Source organism: Phyllobates terribilis, unplaced genomic scaffold (genome assembly GCF_046119375.1).
Source record: "Phyllobates terribilis strain yellow unplaced genomic scaffold, ASM4611937v1 Scaffold_5__5_contigs__length_657084704, whole genome shotgun sequence".
Classification (NCBI taxonomy): Eukaryota; Metazoa; Chordata; class Amphibia; order Anura; family Dendrobatidae; genus Phyllobates; species Phyllobates terribilis.
This window is the reverse complement of record NW_027362765.1, coordinates 397,175,672-397,192,894: the sequence shown is the minus strand read 5'-3', so window position 1 is coordinate 397,192,894 and position 17,223 is coordinate 397,175,672. Positions and strand designations below refer to the sequence as shown.

Sequence of the window (17,223 nt, the reverse complement as noted above, 5' to 3'; positions counted from 1 at the left end):
GCTCCTGTAAGATAAGAAGCCTACTTAACACTTGAATGCTAGGAGCTTCAAAGACTTCGAGAGGAAACACAGCCAGCAGGGGGGGGTGCTTCGTCTATCTGTACCTGACCATTTGTCCCATAGGACTAGTTTCTTTGTCTGTCACAAGCATGGAGGCATAAGATATAGAAACATGAAAAGCACACGCATGTTGCATGGGATGGGCCAATAAAAAAATATCACGGCGTCCCGGAGCCAATGCGCACACAAGCCTCCGCGGTAGACGTTTGTACGTGCTCTGGAAGACAAGATATAGCGCTGAGCCATTCCTGAGGACCGTATGGTATCATAATTGATATCAAAAGGTCGGTTACGGCGGCCCGAATCCATGGGAACCCCTGGGGGTATCCTGAGACCATCCCAGAAGAAGTTATTGGGTTCCTTAGAATTTGGGCTTCTGATCGAAGTTAGACCTGAGGGTGGAGACTGAGCCAGCTGACCTCACCAGCAGTGGGCGGGACGGGGCAGGTAAGATAGCAGGACAGACAAGAGATAAGTCAGTCTTGACCCAAGAGTGGGGTGCTGAACATCTGAGCACCAGCTGAGGCCACCAAGGGGAGGAGCAGTTTGACCATGCGGTGGTAGGCCTCAGCCTGTAACAAAGAACCGTGCCTGCGACCGCAGAATCCTCTCCCTGCGTCACAAGAAAATCAAGAAACCGGTAACTGATATGCTGTGGTGATTCTGTGTGTTGTATTCCATTGTTGTATAGTTTAGCCTGACCTTATACCTGTGTATATTTAGTTGTATATCGTGTATCTAGTGTATTATTATAATCAATTACCTCAAGTAATTGTGGGCCTGCCTTTTATTCTGCATAACGAACGCACGTCCGTGTGAGCTCGGCTCAAGCCAAAACGCTACCCAGGGTTGGTTCCTGACCCGATATAGGCCCATTCACGGACTGGGCGTATATCTAAAATAGGGACTGGTGGCAGCATACCAACTGGGGATTGGGGAAGGCTGGTAGTGACGGTCGGAGGTTCAGATATATATATTCCTGGCGCGGCCAAGGAAGATATATATACCGCCCTCACTACAGAGGGCCCCGATACCCAGTAGGTTACAGGACAGTCTCCCTGGCGACCGCTTATCCTAGGTGCAGTTCCTTGACTGACCTGAGGCTAAGAGGGCGCTAGCGAGTTGTGCTGTGTAGTGACGTTACGGTTTAGTGACGTTGAAGGGATAACACACTACCGTGTTCCCTGCGCTGGTTGCAGCTACCTGGCACTACTTTCTCTAGGTGCAGTACCTTGACTGACCTGAGAGGTAAGGGGGCGCCAGAGAGCTGCACCCACCGGCCGGCTTTCATCACATTGGTGGCAGAGCGGTGGGATTGCAGAATAATAGTGTTGTGGGACCCCTACTCCCAGGCACTAAAGACTGCCAGTGGTAACTTCCACTGCTGGAGTCTTAAGGTCAGCCCAACGTTAGACGGTCAGGCTAAAAGTATAACAAGGTGTGTGCAAACTCAGGGTTGCAGCGGTGTCGGTTACCAAGATGGCAGACGGCACCAGGAGCAAGACCCTGCAAGAGGCTAATGCTACGGTCCGTGTGGCAGGAGGGGAGGACATTGTTACTCATGGCGAGGAGGAGTCCAGCCCGGGCACCTCAGGGAGCCAGTCCCCAGTATACGGTCCCGCAGTGGGCTGCCCACCACCTACCCAGCCCAGCCTGTCCAGATCACAAGCCCTTTTACAAGCGGCTATGGCAAGTCTCCAGTCTCATGGCGATGCCGTCTACAAAACCCTCCTGGCAGCATCAGAGAAGGCAGCGGAGGAGGAGCGTGCAGAGCGGGCTGCGGAGCGGGCTGCGGAGCGGGCTGCGGAGCGTGAAGCTGCAGAGCGCCGGGAGGTTGCGGAGCGTGCAGAGCGAGCTGCGGAGCGCCAGCACCAACTGGACCTGGCCCAGCGGGGGCTTCCGCTAGAGCAACCAACCCATCAGGAGACCAAGTCGTCCAAAGTCCGAGCTGAGGACTTCCCTCTACTGGAGAAGGATGGGGACCTGGACTCCTTTCTGGTGGCATTTGAACGGACCTGTCTTCAGCACCATCTGGCCCGGGATCAGTGGGCCAGATACCTGACCCCCCGTTTGAGGGGTAAGTCCCTGGATGCCTTGGGGGACTTACCTGCCGGGGAGGTACAGAACTACGACTGCATCAAGCGGGCCCTGATCCGGCAGTACAACCTCACTCCCGAGTCGTACCGCCAGAAGTTCCGGAGCCTGCTGCGTGGCCCCAAGGACACCTGGACCGATCATATGCGGGCGCTGTTGAGAGCCGCAGAGCACTGGACCTCGGGTCTAGCGCTTACTACCCGCCAGGAGGTCCAGGAACTGTTCGTCACGGAGCAGTTCTTGTGGAACTGCCCAGAGGACCTCCGACAGTTCCTCCGTGACCGAAAACCAACAGGGGCTTCTGCTACAGCCGCCCTGGCAGACGAGTATGCCAATAACAGGGCGCCTGAGCTGAAGAAGTCTGCCAGCAGCACCTGGAGAGGGGGTAAGCCCAGTCATGCCCCTGTTTCCCCGGCCCCTAGAACACAAGGGGTGTATCCCCCTGTTGCCCTCTCCAGGCAAGGACCAGACGTAAGACGTTGTCATCTATGCAACAAACCAGGACACTTTAGGGCTGAGTGTCCCCAGCGCCAAAAGACCCCATCCCAGTCCCAGAGAGCGCCCAATGTTTTGTGTGTGGGAGGGGGTGGTGGTAGGTCCCTGGACAACATCCAACCCGTCACCATAGGCCGTTCTGCGGTCATGGGACTGCGGGACACGGGCGCTGAACGAACACTGGTACGGCCTGAGGTGGTGTCCCCCCAGGACTTGGTACCAGGAAAGACTCTTTCCGTCTCCGGGGTTGGAGGCGTGGAGCCGGCACTTCCCGTTGCCATGGTGTATTTGGACTGGGGTGCCGGAAGGGGGATGCGGGAGGTGGGAGTAACGCCAAATATTCCCGCAAATGTTTTATTAGGGACCGACTTGGGGCGTCTAGTATCGCAGTATGTACCCTCTGAACCCCCAAGTTCGGCCCCCCAAGAGTGTATTGATTTGTCTGCTGCTAATGCCAACCATGTTGTATGTAGTGTGTGTCCTGCTGAGGAGGAGGGAGTGAAACCTGAGGGTAACACCTGCACAGACACAACACAAACAGGGTTAGTGAAAGCAGGTGGGGAGTGTGGGGATGCCCGCAGAGGTGCTCAGCCGGCGTGCCGTGACCTCTTGTCCTCCGGTGAGGGAGGGGGCGGGCAGGATTCTGTAGAGGGAAGCTCAGGGATGGAGAGGGGGGCAGCTACCGGCAGTGTAGGGCTCCCAGGGGTATCCAGGCTGCTGAGTATAGGCCCACTGCAGGGGGAGGAACAGGCCATGGGAGGTGGGGGTGTCCCAAGAGAGGAGCCGCCAGGTAAGACCCCAGGGCAGGAGTTCCCCACATCCGAGATGTCCAAAGGCCTAGGAAGCCTGCCTGATCGGGCGGCTTGGTCAGAAACAGAGGGGAAGCAGGCACTACCCACGGTCACAGCGGTCATAGCCGCTGTCACCAGGAGTGGGAGCGTCGGAGCCCAAGGAGCCTTGCAGAGGTCCGACGGCTTCCCCACTTCTGACCAAGTGTCTGCCGGGTCAGACAGCGGCCAGGTGACATGCCCGGAGGGGCTGACGGAGGATGTGGCAGTTTCGTCGATTCTGGCCACATCAAGTCAGGAATTTCAGGCTGCGTTGGAAGCAGACGACAGCCTGAAAGCTCTCAAGGAACAGGCGGCACAGCCTCCCATGGAGTCAGACTGCGAGCGTGTGGTCTGGGACCAGGGACGGCTGTACCGGGTAACGGTCCAGCAGGGTTCACCGGAGGCGTGGCCCAGGGACCGACAGTTAGTGGTACCCTATCCGTTCAGGGCGGAATTGTTGCGGATCGCACACGAGATTCCGATGGCCGGACACCTAGGGATCGCTAAAACCAAGGCCAGGATAGCTCAGCATTTCTACTGGCCTGGGATGGGAGCCGCGGTGGGTGCCTACTGCCGTTCGTGTGACACCTGTCAGAGGGTGGGGAAGGCGGGGCCGCGCCCCAAAGCCCCACTGGTAACTCTGCCAATCATCGAAGAGCCTTTCTCGAGGGTCGCTGTGGATCTTATTGGACCTCTGTCCACTCCCAGCCACTCCGGGAAATGCTTCATACTCACGGTAGTGGACTATGCCACCCGGTACCCGGAAGCGGTAGCTTTGTCGTCCATTCGGGCCGACAAGGTGGCTACCGCCTTACTGGAGATCTTCTCCAGAGTGGGTTTCCCCCAAGAAATGCTCACCGACCGAGGGACCCAGTTCATGTCGCGGCTGATGGAGTCCCTCTGTAAGCAAATGCAGGTGCAACATCTGGTGGCCAGCCCGTATCACCCACAGACTAATGGCCTGTGTGAGCGGTTCAATGGCACCTTAAAGCAGATGCTTAAGATGTTGGTCGACTCCCACGGGAGAGACTGGGAGCGTTACCTCCCACACCTCCTATTTGCTTACCGGGAGGTTCCGCAGGCCTCAACGGGGTTCTCCCCCTTTGAGCTCCTGTACGGGCGACGGGTACGGGGCCCCCTGGCTCTGGTGAAGGAAGCATGGGAAGGGGATTTGGCCACCCCCGAGGTGTCGGTCATCGAGTATGTCGTGCGCCACCGGGACAGGATGATGGCCTTGGCAAAGCTGGTGCAGGACAATATGGCCCAGGCCCAGGCCGACCAGAAGCGGTGGTACGACCAGAATGCTTGTGAGAGGACCTACCAGGTGGGTCAAAAGGTGTGGGTACTGGTCCCCGTACCACAGAACAAGCTTCAGGCAGCCTGGGAAGGTCCCTACTTCGTGCACCAGAAACTCAATGCCGTCACCTATCTGGTCACCCTGGATCACGCCCGTGGAAGGAGGAAGGCCTTCCACGTGAACATGATGAAGGCTCATCATGAGCGGGAAGCGACTGCCCACCCAGTGTGCAACCTTCCCGAGGAAGGAGAGGTAGAAACCCTCCTGGATCTGCTCACCCAAGCCAAGGCGGGTGGGTCCATCGAGGATGTGGGGGTTGGCCACCAGCTCACGGAGGACCAACGGTCCCAGCTGGGGACCACCCTGCACCCCTTCCGGGGGCTGTTCAGCAGCCTGCCCGGAAGGACTGAGATGGCTGTCCACGACGTGGACACTGGCGATCACCCGCCGATCCGGCGTTCAGCATATCGGGTCTCTTTCGAGGTGCAGGGAAACATGCGCCAAGAGATAGACGAGATGCTGAAGCTGGGGGTGATCCAGGCATCCAGCAGCGCGTGGGCCTCGCCTGTAGTCCTCGTACCAAAGAAGGACCGAACTACACGGTTCTGCGTGGACTACCGGGGGCTCAACGCTGTAACGGCCACCGATGCGTTCCCCATACCACGCATCGATGACCTGCTCGATCGGATGGCCGGGGCTAAGTACCTGACCATCATGGATCTGAGCCGGGGGTACTGGCAGATTCCTCTGACCCCCGCGGCAAGGGAACGCTCTGCCTTTATCACCCCTTTTGGACTGTACGAGTCCACAGTGATGCCATTCGGCATGAAGAATGCCCCTGCCACTTTTCAGCGGATGGTCAATACGCTGCTTGAGGGACTTGAAGGGTACGCGGCTGCGTACTTGGACGATATTGCAGTCTTCAGTCCCACTTGGGAGGATCACCTAGAGCACCTGCGGCAGGTGCTCGGTCGGATCCACCGGGCAGGCTTGACCATCAAGCCGGAAAAGTGCCAGCTGGGCATGAGTGAGGTCCTCTACCTGGGTCACCGGGTAGGCGGGGGGGTTCTGAAGCCAGAACCGGGGAAAGAGGATGCCATCGCATCCTGGCCCACTCCTAGGACCAAAAAGCAGGTGATGTCCTTCTTGGGGACCGCCGGGTACTATAGGAGGTTCGTCCCACACTATAGCACCCTGGCCAAGCCCCTGACGGACCTCACCAAGAAGAAGCTGCCCGTCGCAGTCGACTGGACAGTCGCCTGCGAGACAGCTTTCGGGGCACTCAAGGCCGCCCTAAGTAGCTCCCCTGCACTGCAAGCTGCCGACTTCGACCGGCCGTTTGTGGTACAGCCCGACGCCAGTGACTTTGGCCTCGGTGCTGTGCTAAGTCAGGTCAACACGACAGGCCAGGAACATCCTGTCTTGTACCTGAGCAGGAAGCTACTGCCCCGGGAGGTGGCTTACTCCACGGTGGAAAAAGAATGCCTGGCAATTGTATGGGCCCTGCAGCGTCTGCAGCCCTACTTGTACGGGAGCCATTTCACCGTGGAGACGGACCACAACCCCCTCAGCTGGTTACACACGGTCTCTGGGTCGAATGGCAGGTTGCTACGCTGGAGCCTCGCTCTCCAGCAGTACCACTTCTCCATTCGCCACAGAAGAGGCCGTGACCACGGTAACGCTGACGGGTTATCCCGGCAAGGGGAGGGTGCAGAAGGACGCACGGGGGAACACAGGAATGTGCTACCCCCTCGCGCCCTCGTATAGGGGGAGGTGTGATGAACCTGTAGCCGCCATCTTGGTAATGATAAATCATATCCAGGGATGGCCACACTTCAGCAGCCCCCACCCTTGGGACCTTCTGTTAAAACGTCAACTAGATAGTTTCCCCCCATCCAGGCTCCTGTAAGATAAGAAGCCTACTTAACACTTGAATGCTAGGAGCTTCAAAGACTTCGAGAGGAAACACAGCCAGCAGGGGGGGGTGCTTCGTCTATCTGTACCTGACCATTTGTCCCATAGGACTAGTTTCTTTGTCTGTCACAAGCATGGAGGCATAAGATATAGAAACATGAAAAGCACACGCATGTTGCATGGGATGGGCCAATAAAAAAATATCACGGCGTCCCGGAGCCAATGCGCACACAAGCCTCCGCGGTAGACGTTTGTACGTGCTCTGGAAGACAAGATATAGCGCTGAGCCATTCCTGAGGACCGTATGGTATCATAATTGATATCAAAAGGTCGGTTACGGCGGCCCGAATCCATGGGAACCCCTGGGGGTATCCTGAGACCATCCCAGAAGAAGTTATTGGGTTCCTTAGAATTTGGGCTTCTGATCGAAGTTAGACCTGAGGGTGGAGACTGAGCCAGCTGACCTCACCAGCAGTGGGCGGGACGGGGCAGGTAAGATAGCAGGACAGACAAGAGATAAGTCAGTCTTGACCCAAGAGTGGGGTGCTGAACATCTGAGCACCAGCTGAGGCCACCAAGGGGAGGAGCAGTTTGACCATGCGGTGGTAGGCCTCAGCCTGTAACAAAGAACCGTGCCTGCGACCGCAGAATCCTCTCCCTGCGTCACAAGAAAATCAAGAAACCGGTAACTGATATGCTGTGGTGATTCTGTGTGTTGTATTCCATTGTTGTATAGTTTAGCCTGACCTTATACCTGTGTATATTTAGTTGTATATCGTGTATCTAGTGTATTATTATAATCAATTACCTCAAGTAATTGTGGGCCTGCCTTTTATTCTGCATAACGAACGCACGTCCGTGTGAGCTCGGCTCAAGCCAAAACGCTACCCAGGGTTGGTTCCTGACCCGATATAGGCCCATTCACGGACTGGGCGTATATCTAAAATAGGGACTGGTGGCAGCATACCAACTGGGGATTGGGGAAGGCTGGTAGTGACGGTCGGAGGTTCAGATATATATATTCCTGGCGCGGCCAAGGAAGATATATATACCGCCCTCACTACAGAGGGCCCCGATACCCAGTAGGTTACAGGACAGTCTCCCTGGCGACCGCTTATCCTAGGTGCAGTTCCTTGACTGACCTGAGGCTAAGAGGGCGCTAGCGAGTTGTGCTGTGTAGTGACGTTACGGTTTAGTGACGTTGAAGGGATAACACACTACCGTGTTCCCTGCGCTGGTTGCAGCTACCTGGCACTACTTTCTCTAGGTGCAGTACCTTGACTGACCTGAGAGGTAAGGGGGCGCCAGAGAGCTGCACCCACCGGCCGGCTTTCATCACAATAGGGATTGGTGGTCTACATACGCTACTTTATGGAAAACTCATCTAACTCCCAGATCCATTTGAGCTGTTACACTAGTGCCCCATGCAAAAAACAAATCAGGGTTCCATCTGTAGATAGCTGTTTAGGGTTTCTCGCCTCATCATTTAAGAGCAGTATATTGGTTGAATGAATGAGATACCTTTGATGTGGTTCTAGGGGTTTTTGTTTCTCATTGAGACCCAGTTGGTTGATGAAGACTTCTTTACAGGCAATGGTCCATGGAAAAAATATGCAAATTAGGTCTTCTGCAGAAAGTATCATATTAGATAATTGGTGATGCACTGCTAGATCAAATTTTAGCCATATTCTATGGCCAATTTCAGATAGACCTAGGCTTCTCAGTATAAAAAGTATTTTGGATCATCTCATAATGTGTCCATAAAAATTTAATTCTGATCTGCTAGATGAAGGCTTCACTTGGTCCATTTCATAGCTTGTATCCATAGAGTTCTCCAAAGACTTTGCCAAAACCAAACTTCAAAATTTTAGTTGTCCATGTTCCATGTCAATAAAGGTCTTCAGAAAATTGGGTAACTTCAATAATCCTAGATTGACTGACTGGTCAATACTATTTTCAAGGATGACATGCACCATGGCTTTTCGCGATTGCTTATGCTTGGTCTGTAAAATTCCCTTATCCTCTACGATATAATTGGAACCTAGCTTTACGGTATTGCAGCTATGTGCTTGTATTACGAATCATTATGCTAATAGGTGGATGCTGAAAAGAATCCATTATTTTAGCTTGACACGATCTTTACTAATTAAATCTGTGTTAGTTACTTTGAATCTTGCAAATCTCATAAAATTTGCAACAATTTTCACGCTTTCCACCTGACAACAGATGTCACCATCTGCAAAACATCAGATGAGGTTTTTTTCTAACGATAACTAACATGGCTAATATGCTGATATTTCAGGTGCCAAGCCTGCCCCAGGTATTTGCTTCGAGAGAGTGAACTCTGCAGGAGATCCCTATGGAAACTGCGGGAAAGACACTGCTGGATCTTTTATGAAGTGTGAAAGCCGGTAGGTTTAGTTTTATGTTTCTACCTAGATTATGAGATAATGTTCATTGAGGATGATTTTAGATTTCATGGTGTGGAACAAAATCTCATTGTGTTTGTTTTCTAAGGGATGCCAAGTGTGGAAAAATACAGTGTCAAGGTGGCGCAAGCCGGCCCGTAATTGGCACCAATGCTGTGTCCATAGAAACCAACATCCCCCTGCAAGAAGGCGGCAAAATTCTGTGTCGGGGTACCCATGTATATCTGGGGGATGACATGCCAGACCCAGGACTAGTACTGACTGGGACAAAATGCGGACATGGAAAAGTGAGTGTAACCAAAAAATGTATAAATTGTTCAAAAGTTTTTAAAGTTTTTATTGTAACCCATAACGATTATATTTGCATTTTTCAAAAAAAATTTCAAAGTCAAATTCTAAATTTTAATTTGGTTTTTAAAGGTGATCAAAGGAAAGTTTTAAAAAAAGTTGTCCCACGATTAAGAATGACATTTCTCGGTTAGATGATACAAAACAAGCCCCTTAAGATCAGGTCTTTTTAGTCTTTTTCCACTTGAGCCTTACCATTGTGTTACGCTCGCGCCCGGACTGACTGGCGTGAGCGTGATTAGTGATCCCACTGTACCATGAACTGAGGAGTGCCTGGAGGGGCGTAACTAAGTATCAACCCGATCCGACCAAGGTCGCACGGCGGTTCAGTCGATTCCGTGAACCAAGGAGGAACCGAGCAGAGCGACCAGGTGCTATTCCAGGTCAGACCCCGGTCACAGCTGTTGACCCACACCAGGGAATGCAGGAACAGGCAGGTTAGACTGGCATACCGGCAGGTGGGTATTGGCAGGCACGGCTGGTATGCAGACAGGTGGGCACTGGCAAGCATGGCTGGTATGCAGACAGGTGGGTACTGGCAAGCACGGCTGGTATGCAGACAGGTGGGCACTGGCAAGCACGGCTGGTATGCAGATAGGTGGGCACTGGCAAGCACGGCTGGAGTGCAGACAGGTGGGTACTGGCAAGCACGGCTGGAGTGCAGACAGGGAGGTACTAGCAGGTTGGAGCGCAGGCTGGATAGGGTCCAGTACAGACTGGGAGACAGGAACAGAGGCGCAGATGCGGTAGACAAGCAGAGTAAAGCGAAACCGCCGGAGCGGAGGACAAGGCAGAGCAGAGAGGAACCACCGGTGCGATGAGCAAGCAGAGCGGAGCGAAAACCGCAGGTGTGGTGGGCAAGGCTGAGCAGAGCGGAACCGCCGGAGTGGTGGACAAGGCAGAGCAGAGAGGAACCGCCGGAGCGGTGGACAAGGCAGAGCAGAGCGAAACCGCAGGTGCGGTGGACAAGGCAGAGCAGAGCGAAACCGCAGGTGCGGTGGACAAGGCAGAGCAGAGCGAAACCGCAGGTGCAGTGGACAAGGCAGAGCAGAGCGAAACCGCAGGTGCGGTGGACAAGGCAGAGCAGAGCGAAAATGCAGGTGTGGTGCACAAGGCAGAGCAGAGTGGAACCGCCGGAGCGGTGGGCAAGGCAGAGCAGAGAGAAGCCGCCGGAGTGGAGGGCAAGTCAGAGGAGAGAGAAACCGCTGGCGCGGTGAGCAAGCAGAGCCGAACAGGGCTGAAGGTGCAGGCAGAGAGGACATGACTCTGTTCACATGGAACAGACTGGAAAATATAGGAAGATGGCTAGAACACAGGAGGTAGATATGGAGGAAGGGAAAAGGGACAAGCAGAACCAGATACACACAGGGTACTTACAATGAAGTAGCGAGTGGACACAAAACTCACAAACAGAAGTACAGAGACAACGAGTTGGAGTTAGGTGCAGGTTCAGACACTGCAGGAAAAGGGAAGGTACGGACATAGAGACAAACAGGTAACAGGCTAGGATGCAGTTCAGACAGGAACTGCTACTGAAACGAGATACAAGAACGAGCCTGGGTATACAGCCCCCAGAGTGGCGGAAACAGACTAGAAGTCAGAGATAACAGGCCTGGGTATGCAGCCCCCAGGATGGCAGAAACAGACAAGATACAGGACAAGACCTGGCAACTCAGAGGCAAGGAGCACACTGATAGTTAGTGTTGCTCAGGCACCTCCTTCTGTGTGGAGGGGGTTTAAATATCCAGTGACTCACAGCAATAGGCTGGGAACGGATTAGGAGTGCGCCCACAGCAGCTCTAAGAATCAGGAAGTAACCAGGCCGCCGCCCTAAGCAATCAGACAAGAGACATGCACACAGCATGAACTGGAGCAAGGTTTGCAGGCTGGACTGACAGGTAAGATTGCGGTCTTGCATAGTGGGAGGTGGTGCACTATGCAAGCACACCGCCAGGGATGTTACACATTGATCGTTGTAAATGCTACATTTTGAAAACTTTTCTCAGTTTATCTTAAAAATTTGCGATTTGAAAAAAAAAAAGAAAAAAGAATACACTCTTGAAAACTGTCTGTCCAGCTGCACCTCACCACTCTAGGTGGACGGGAATTTGGGTAGATTGCTCAACTCATGAATACGTTGGACTCATAAATTATGTGTCCGGTGTATTCTCTGATTACTCCTCGTCTCAAAAAATCACAATATTTTTTGTGGAATTTTGGCTGGTAGAAGAGGGCAGAGTATTCTGGTGACAGATCCGCTATAAATATTCATTTTGTGAAATTGAAGTTTTTACAGAGATTTGTTACATGAATGAAGTTGATGCATCATTTCCAAGTTCCTTTTATTTCCTTTTGAAGACGTTTATTTCTTTCTGCCGGGATGCATTTTTCATGGGCATTATCTGTCTTTGGGAATGGATGTTTTCTTTCAATCTTTTCTCCGCTGAGCATAAAATGCGATCATTTTAGACAAAACTAAGACATTGTTCACGCTCTAATGTGGAGACTTGCTCAGACTGGCCTGCAGGATAATCCGGACACACAGTTGTGCCTGCTGTATCTAAATAAAGCGGATGCACCAAGATAATTAACTCTGTATGAACCACTTTTCTACAGGTACAGCTTGTAGATAAACCAAAAAGGGAAAATAAATGGTGCTACAAAATATCTCACAAATATATACAACTTTATTAAATATAAAATACACAGGAAATTAATTAAAAAGCAGAGTAACTCAATTGAGGTGTCACGCCAGGTGTGGGAAAGACTTAGTGCAACACAGAGGGAAGAGGGAAAGGGAGCCCAGACTCTAGAGAAAGGGGGGAAGTGGAGACCTCCTGGTCTGGTATAGTGTCACCCTGTCTCAACTACCGTCCCTATATTACCTCTTCAGCAATCGCCGCACGCGTGCCTCGATCTGTCTTTCCCTGGCGTATGGCTAAGGCTAGGGATGGGAGGAGATGAGCACTAGTCGATCTCCACTAAACTCTATAGACAACAAGGGTAGACAAACATGGAGAGAATGCTTAGCTATAGACGACTCCAGACAAATGCAAACTCGTCCTCAAGCTCCAGAGAGAACGAAGTACTGCTCTTTCTAAGCCTTCACAAGTAGAAATAAATATAGCCGGCACCTCCCTCTCAGACACACCAGGTATATATACACCCAGGCCAGGGAGCTAATTACCAGAGGGAGGTAGCCGCCAGGTCCTAGAGACAGCCTCTCATCTAAGAAGATGTCTGCAATGCCAAACGCAGAGATCTCCTGCAACCAACTGCAGGGCGACTGTCTGTCACCTCTGATACACCTGTGACAGGAGGGCTAACAACAAATCACCCATGGTTGTAAACAGTAATCATTGGTATAACCCTATATCTATTGTAGTACATTCTCTAGTGGTTAGTATATAATGTACATCCATAAAAAGAACATAGGATACAAACTTACATAACAATAATTTGGAACTCTGTTAGGTGTATAACCCTGCACCCCAATGCACGTTTCACCCAGCTTCCTCAAGGGGCATGAGATATTTTGTAGCACAGTTTACTTTTCTTTTTTAGTTTATCTATTGATATTCAGGTGCATCTTTTTCAGCCAGTTACCTTTTGGCAATAGGAATATTAGTTGGTCTTACTGTAGGTATAGCTTATGCAGCTTTTAAAACTGGTAATTCTGCATGTATGTTGTACTGTATCTCTGGCCGTTGATGAGTGAACCTTTTTCTAAATTACTATGGATTCAGCAATGTCAAGTTTTTAATACATTTACTGAGCTACTTCAGAACACATTAACAATAAAGACTACAGGGACAACAACAGATAAAATCTCATTGTCCCTGAGCATGTTTGTAATTGCATTGTTGCCTACTAAAGAGATGGCAAAGTTCCCCTCCAACTCCAATTATAATCCCTTCGTCAACTTTCTACATGTTCCGCTATCATTATGTACAAAACAAAATTATATTGTGGTTCAGTGTTAGCCAGAAAAATCGATGTAAATACTTTTATGTCTCGGAGTGATACCTTTATTGGCTAACCAGAAAAAATATATATTTGCAAGCTTTCAGAGCACAGAGGCTCCTTCTTCAGGCAGGATTATAAATGAATTGATTGTAATATAGCCTGAAGAAGGAACCCCTGTGCTCTGAAAGCTTGCAAATATATATTTTTTCTGGTTAGCCAATAAAGATATCACTCTGAGAATACTTTTGTCATTTTTGGACATAAAAGTATTTCCATGTACTGCGTTAGACATTTTTACATAAGATGGTTTGGGGTGTAAAGACTACACGAGATAGCTTTCGGCCAGTTGATCATTTGACAGCTATCTCTCCCTATTCAGCCGAGTGACCCTATATTTTCTAGTTCGCATAGAAAAAAAGAATCAGCCATTTTAAATAGTTGGGGAATAATCAAAAGGCCTCGATACACGTTGGACTTTTGGCCGATCGCACCGATATCGACGGGTTCAGCCAACTTTAGTCTAATGTGTATGGGGGCCTTTAGTAATAGCATTCCCATAATATCCCTGGTGGTCTAGAGTGATTTAGCAATTAGTACATACTGGAGCTGGTGTCCTACGGGGTTGGTATACATTATCCATAGAGGTTTTGGGTGACTATGAGTTTATCTAATAAACCTGCAGGTCTAGGGTGATTTAGTGGTTTACATTTAATATTATCAAACTATAAAGCCAATTATTAAAGGGTTTAGCATGATGAATTGATTAATAGTGAAATTTCTTTGGCAAAAATTTTGTGCCATATGGATAATTTTAGGGACCTTTCACTAGACCAGGATACTTTTTTATGTATGCCACGACACTTGCCTAATACATCTGAAGGAAGGCATGTATACCGCTTTTTTCACACAAATTAAGGCAGAATTCTGGATCATTTAGCTGGATAAATCTGCTGCAATGTTTTCTCCGGAGTTGCTCTGGGGTGGGATTTTGGATACTAAAGAAACTCCCCCTAGGTTTGCCCATGTCTACCTACATTAGAGTGAAATTGGTAGTGGTTATGCATGGTCACATTCTGGTGTTGTGAGACATGAGTCTAATAAAACTGTAAAAGTCTAAATTGCCATCCTGAACTGGACTCCGATGAGTTACAGGGTCTGGACATGCATTGACTTCTAGACTCTAGTGCTGAAGAGGTCCACATTTCATCTAGTGGGCACTTCTGACCAGGTAATTGCAGAAGCAGATTTTGGTCATCAGGCAGAGCAATGTCACCCCCTCCATAGGGAACATAAAAACAATGTTCATATACCCACCACATCATCATTTCCCAAATATGTAAAACCCCTATTCCTAATTAATTTTTTTTTAATTCCTAATTAAAGTTTCCTTTTAAGTTATATCAGATCCTTGATGCCTTTACGCCCAATTTATTGTTGAATTCACTTGTAAATATCACACCATTCAATATCTTATTCATCAGCTGCCAGATGGGGAAGGAGACTGATTCTGTCCAGCTATACCACTATCAGCACAGAGGGGATCACATGGAAGCAAATGATTATGAAAAGGATCATTTTTATTCTACACAAACTTCACTTTTAAAACATCTAATAACAGCCTGTATTTCTGAGGTTGAAAATAACCCCCTTAAAGGAACATTTCAAGCAAGAACTGGTACACTGTGATATGTCTAGTGCGGGGCCTGAGAGGGCAGTACATGATATGGGATTCTGTTTTTGGTGTGCTATGAAATCTGCGTCCTACTCAAGCCCTGAGGTAAGCATATCACAGTGTAGGAGATCTAACTGGAGTATTCCTTTAAGACTTCTACAGGCTCTGCCAAACGCTTTGGTCTGCACACTGGGAACATTATAAATGCTGATTTTTACATGGTAGTAGGTGTCTGCGGTCTGCAAAAGAGGATTTTCCAAGGCCTATTGGCACTTATAAATTGATTTCCACTGCCAGTAAATGATGGGTAAGTGTTAGCGTGGCTGATGGTATCAGTTTTATAGTCTCAGGATCAGAGTCTAGAAGATTAGACTTGTACAGTAATGACTTTTGCCTTCTTATAACATCAACATTTAAGTATCCCGGCTCAGATTTTTCCAAATAAAGATCATGAAAAATGGTGTATACCATCATAAATCAGTCATGGCGTGAGTATAATACATGTTGTATAGGAACCGCATTGCTGAAAAGATTTTTCCCATAGGCACGCTTCTTCCATGGACACCACAGGAGAAACCTTTCGCAAACTTTGCTTTCAAGGAATATTTGCAAGAGCTTGAGAGATTTGTCCACTCTCCGATGGCTCTGGTTGGTCTGCCTTTAATCCAGGAGAGAGGAGACCCAACAGCAGTGGTCAAAATGAGCCCTCATTATAACCCAACACCTGATGATGGCTTCCCCTTCACACCTTTGGGCCAATTACCCACTGTTATTCTACAGAAGAGAGTCAAGCATAGGGTCTAACCATCTAATAGCAAGGGAATAGAACCAAGGTGGTCTGGGCCCTCTTTCCAGGGGCTTCGTGGTCTTCTATGGTCCTTGGTGTGGTTAAGTATCTTCCTCGTACATTGGTCAACCCCTCCGTAGGGAAAATGAACTCAATATCCATGTAGCCAACAAATCAATAACTCCCTAATAAATGAAACTCCTGTTCCTAAGTGGAGTTTCCTTTTAAAATAATTTAGATACTTTCGTCCATGCTCAATCATTCCTGATTTTACTTGTAGGCCACGTTCATGCGTTCAGTATTTGGTCAGTATTTTACATCAGTATTTATAAGCCAAAACCAGGAGTGGGTGAAAAATTCAGAAATGGTGACGTGTTTCTATTATACTTTTCCTCTGATTGTTCTAAGACTGATTTTAGCTTATAAATACTGAGGTAAAATACTGAACGTGGCTGTAAAGTGTAATTCCACCATTAAATATCATATTCATTGTATAGATAATTAGGAATTATATCCTATACCTCCAGAAGGGGAAGGAGACTGATTTTGTCCAAAGCTACTCCCAGCAGCATAGACTACATTGTACATTGTCATATTTCCACTTCTGCCACCATCTTTTCTACATAAATAAAGGACTGTTTGCAGTACTGCTAGAAGTCATGGTGTCCTCCTTGATTCCTGTTTGATTGCCAGAAGTCATCTGGGCGGTGCTAGAGATCCAAGAAGTCATGGTTTCCTCCTTGATTCCTCTTTGATTGCCAGAAGTCAGCTAGGCGGTGCTAGAGATCCGAGAAGTCATGGTGTCCTCCTTGATTCCTCTTTGACATCCCAGAGGATGATTTCGGCTTAGCTAGTGGTGATGTCAGAAGCTTGATGTGATGTCAATTAAGGTGGAATGGGCATGACTCTTTGGTCCTTTAGCTCCACCCAGTTGACTCCTGGTAAGCGATTTTAAAAAAGCGCTTGTCCATTCTTAACTTTCAGCATAATAGTAAATATTGCTTTAACCACAAAACTCTGCTGACAGGTTCCCTTAAAGGTGCATGTGACTAAGGGCTGAAATCTTGACTTGTGTATACTATTCAACTTCATCTGTTAATTTTCACCCTCAATTTAACTTCCAGTAGACAATCAGATTAAGGAAATATTGGCAGCGACAGTGGATGAATTTACTGATCTTGTGGGAGGTGGCTTAAAAGATTGGGCATGTTAAAATCCAGCTGCCCAATCCTAAACATCTGGATCTAGAGGAAAGTTAGGAGTGCGCCATGGACATTAGATTTTCAGATGGTCCTGCTGAAATCGAGAGGTTTGGTTACCAAATATGTATG

At 49.3% G+C, this 17,223-nt stretch overlaps 1 protein-coding gene across 1 annotated transcript in view; it reads left to right on the top strand.

The window, feature by feature from the left end:
• The window catches only part of ADAM12 (ADAM metallopeptidase domain 12), a 778,476-nt gene that overhangs the window by 703,179 nt on the left and 58,074 nt on the right, over positions 1 to 17,223 (top strand). Inside the window, exons 15-16 of the mRNA XM_073685043.1 lie at positions 8,993 to 9,101; positions 9,208 to 9,406. Coding sequence (XP_073541144.1) covers positions 8,993 to 9,101; positions 9,208 to 9,406 — 308 coding nt within the window. The remainder of the gene's footprint in view (positions 1 to 8,992; positions 9,102 to 9,207; positions 9,407 to 17,223) is intronic.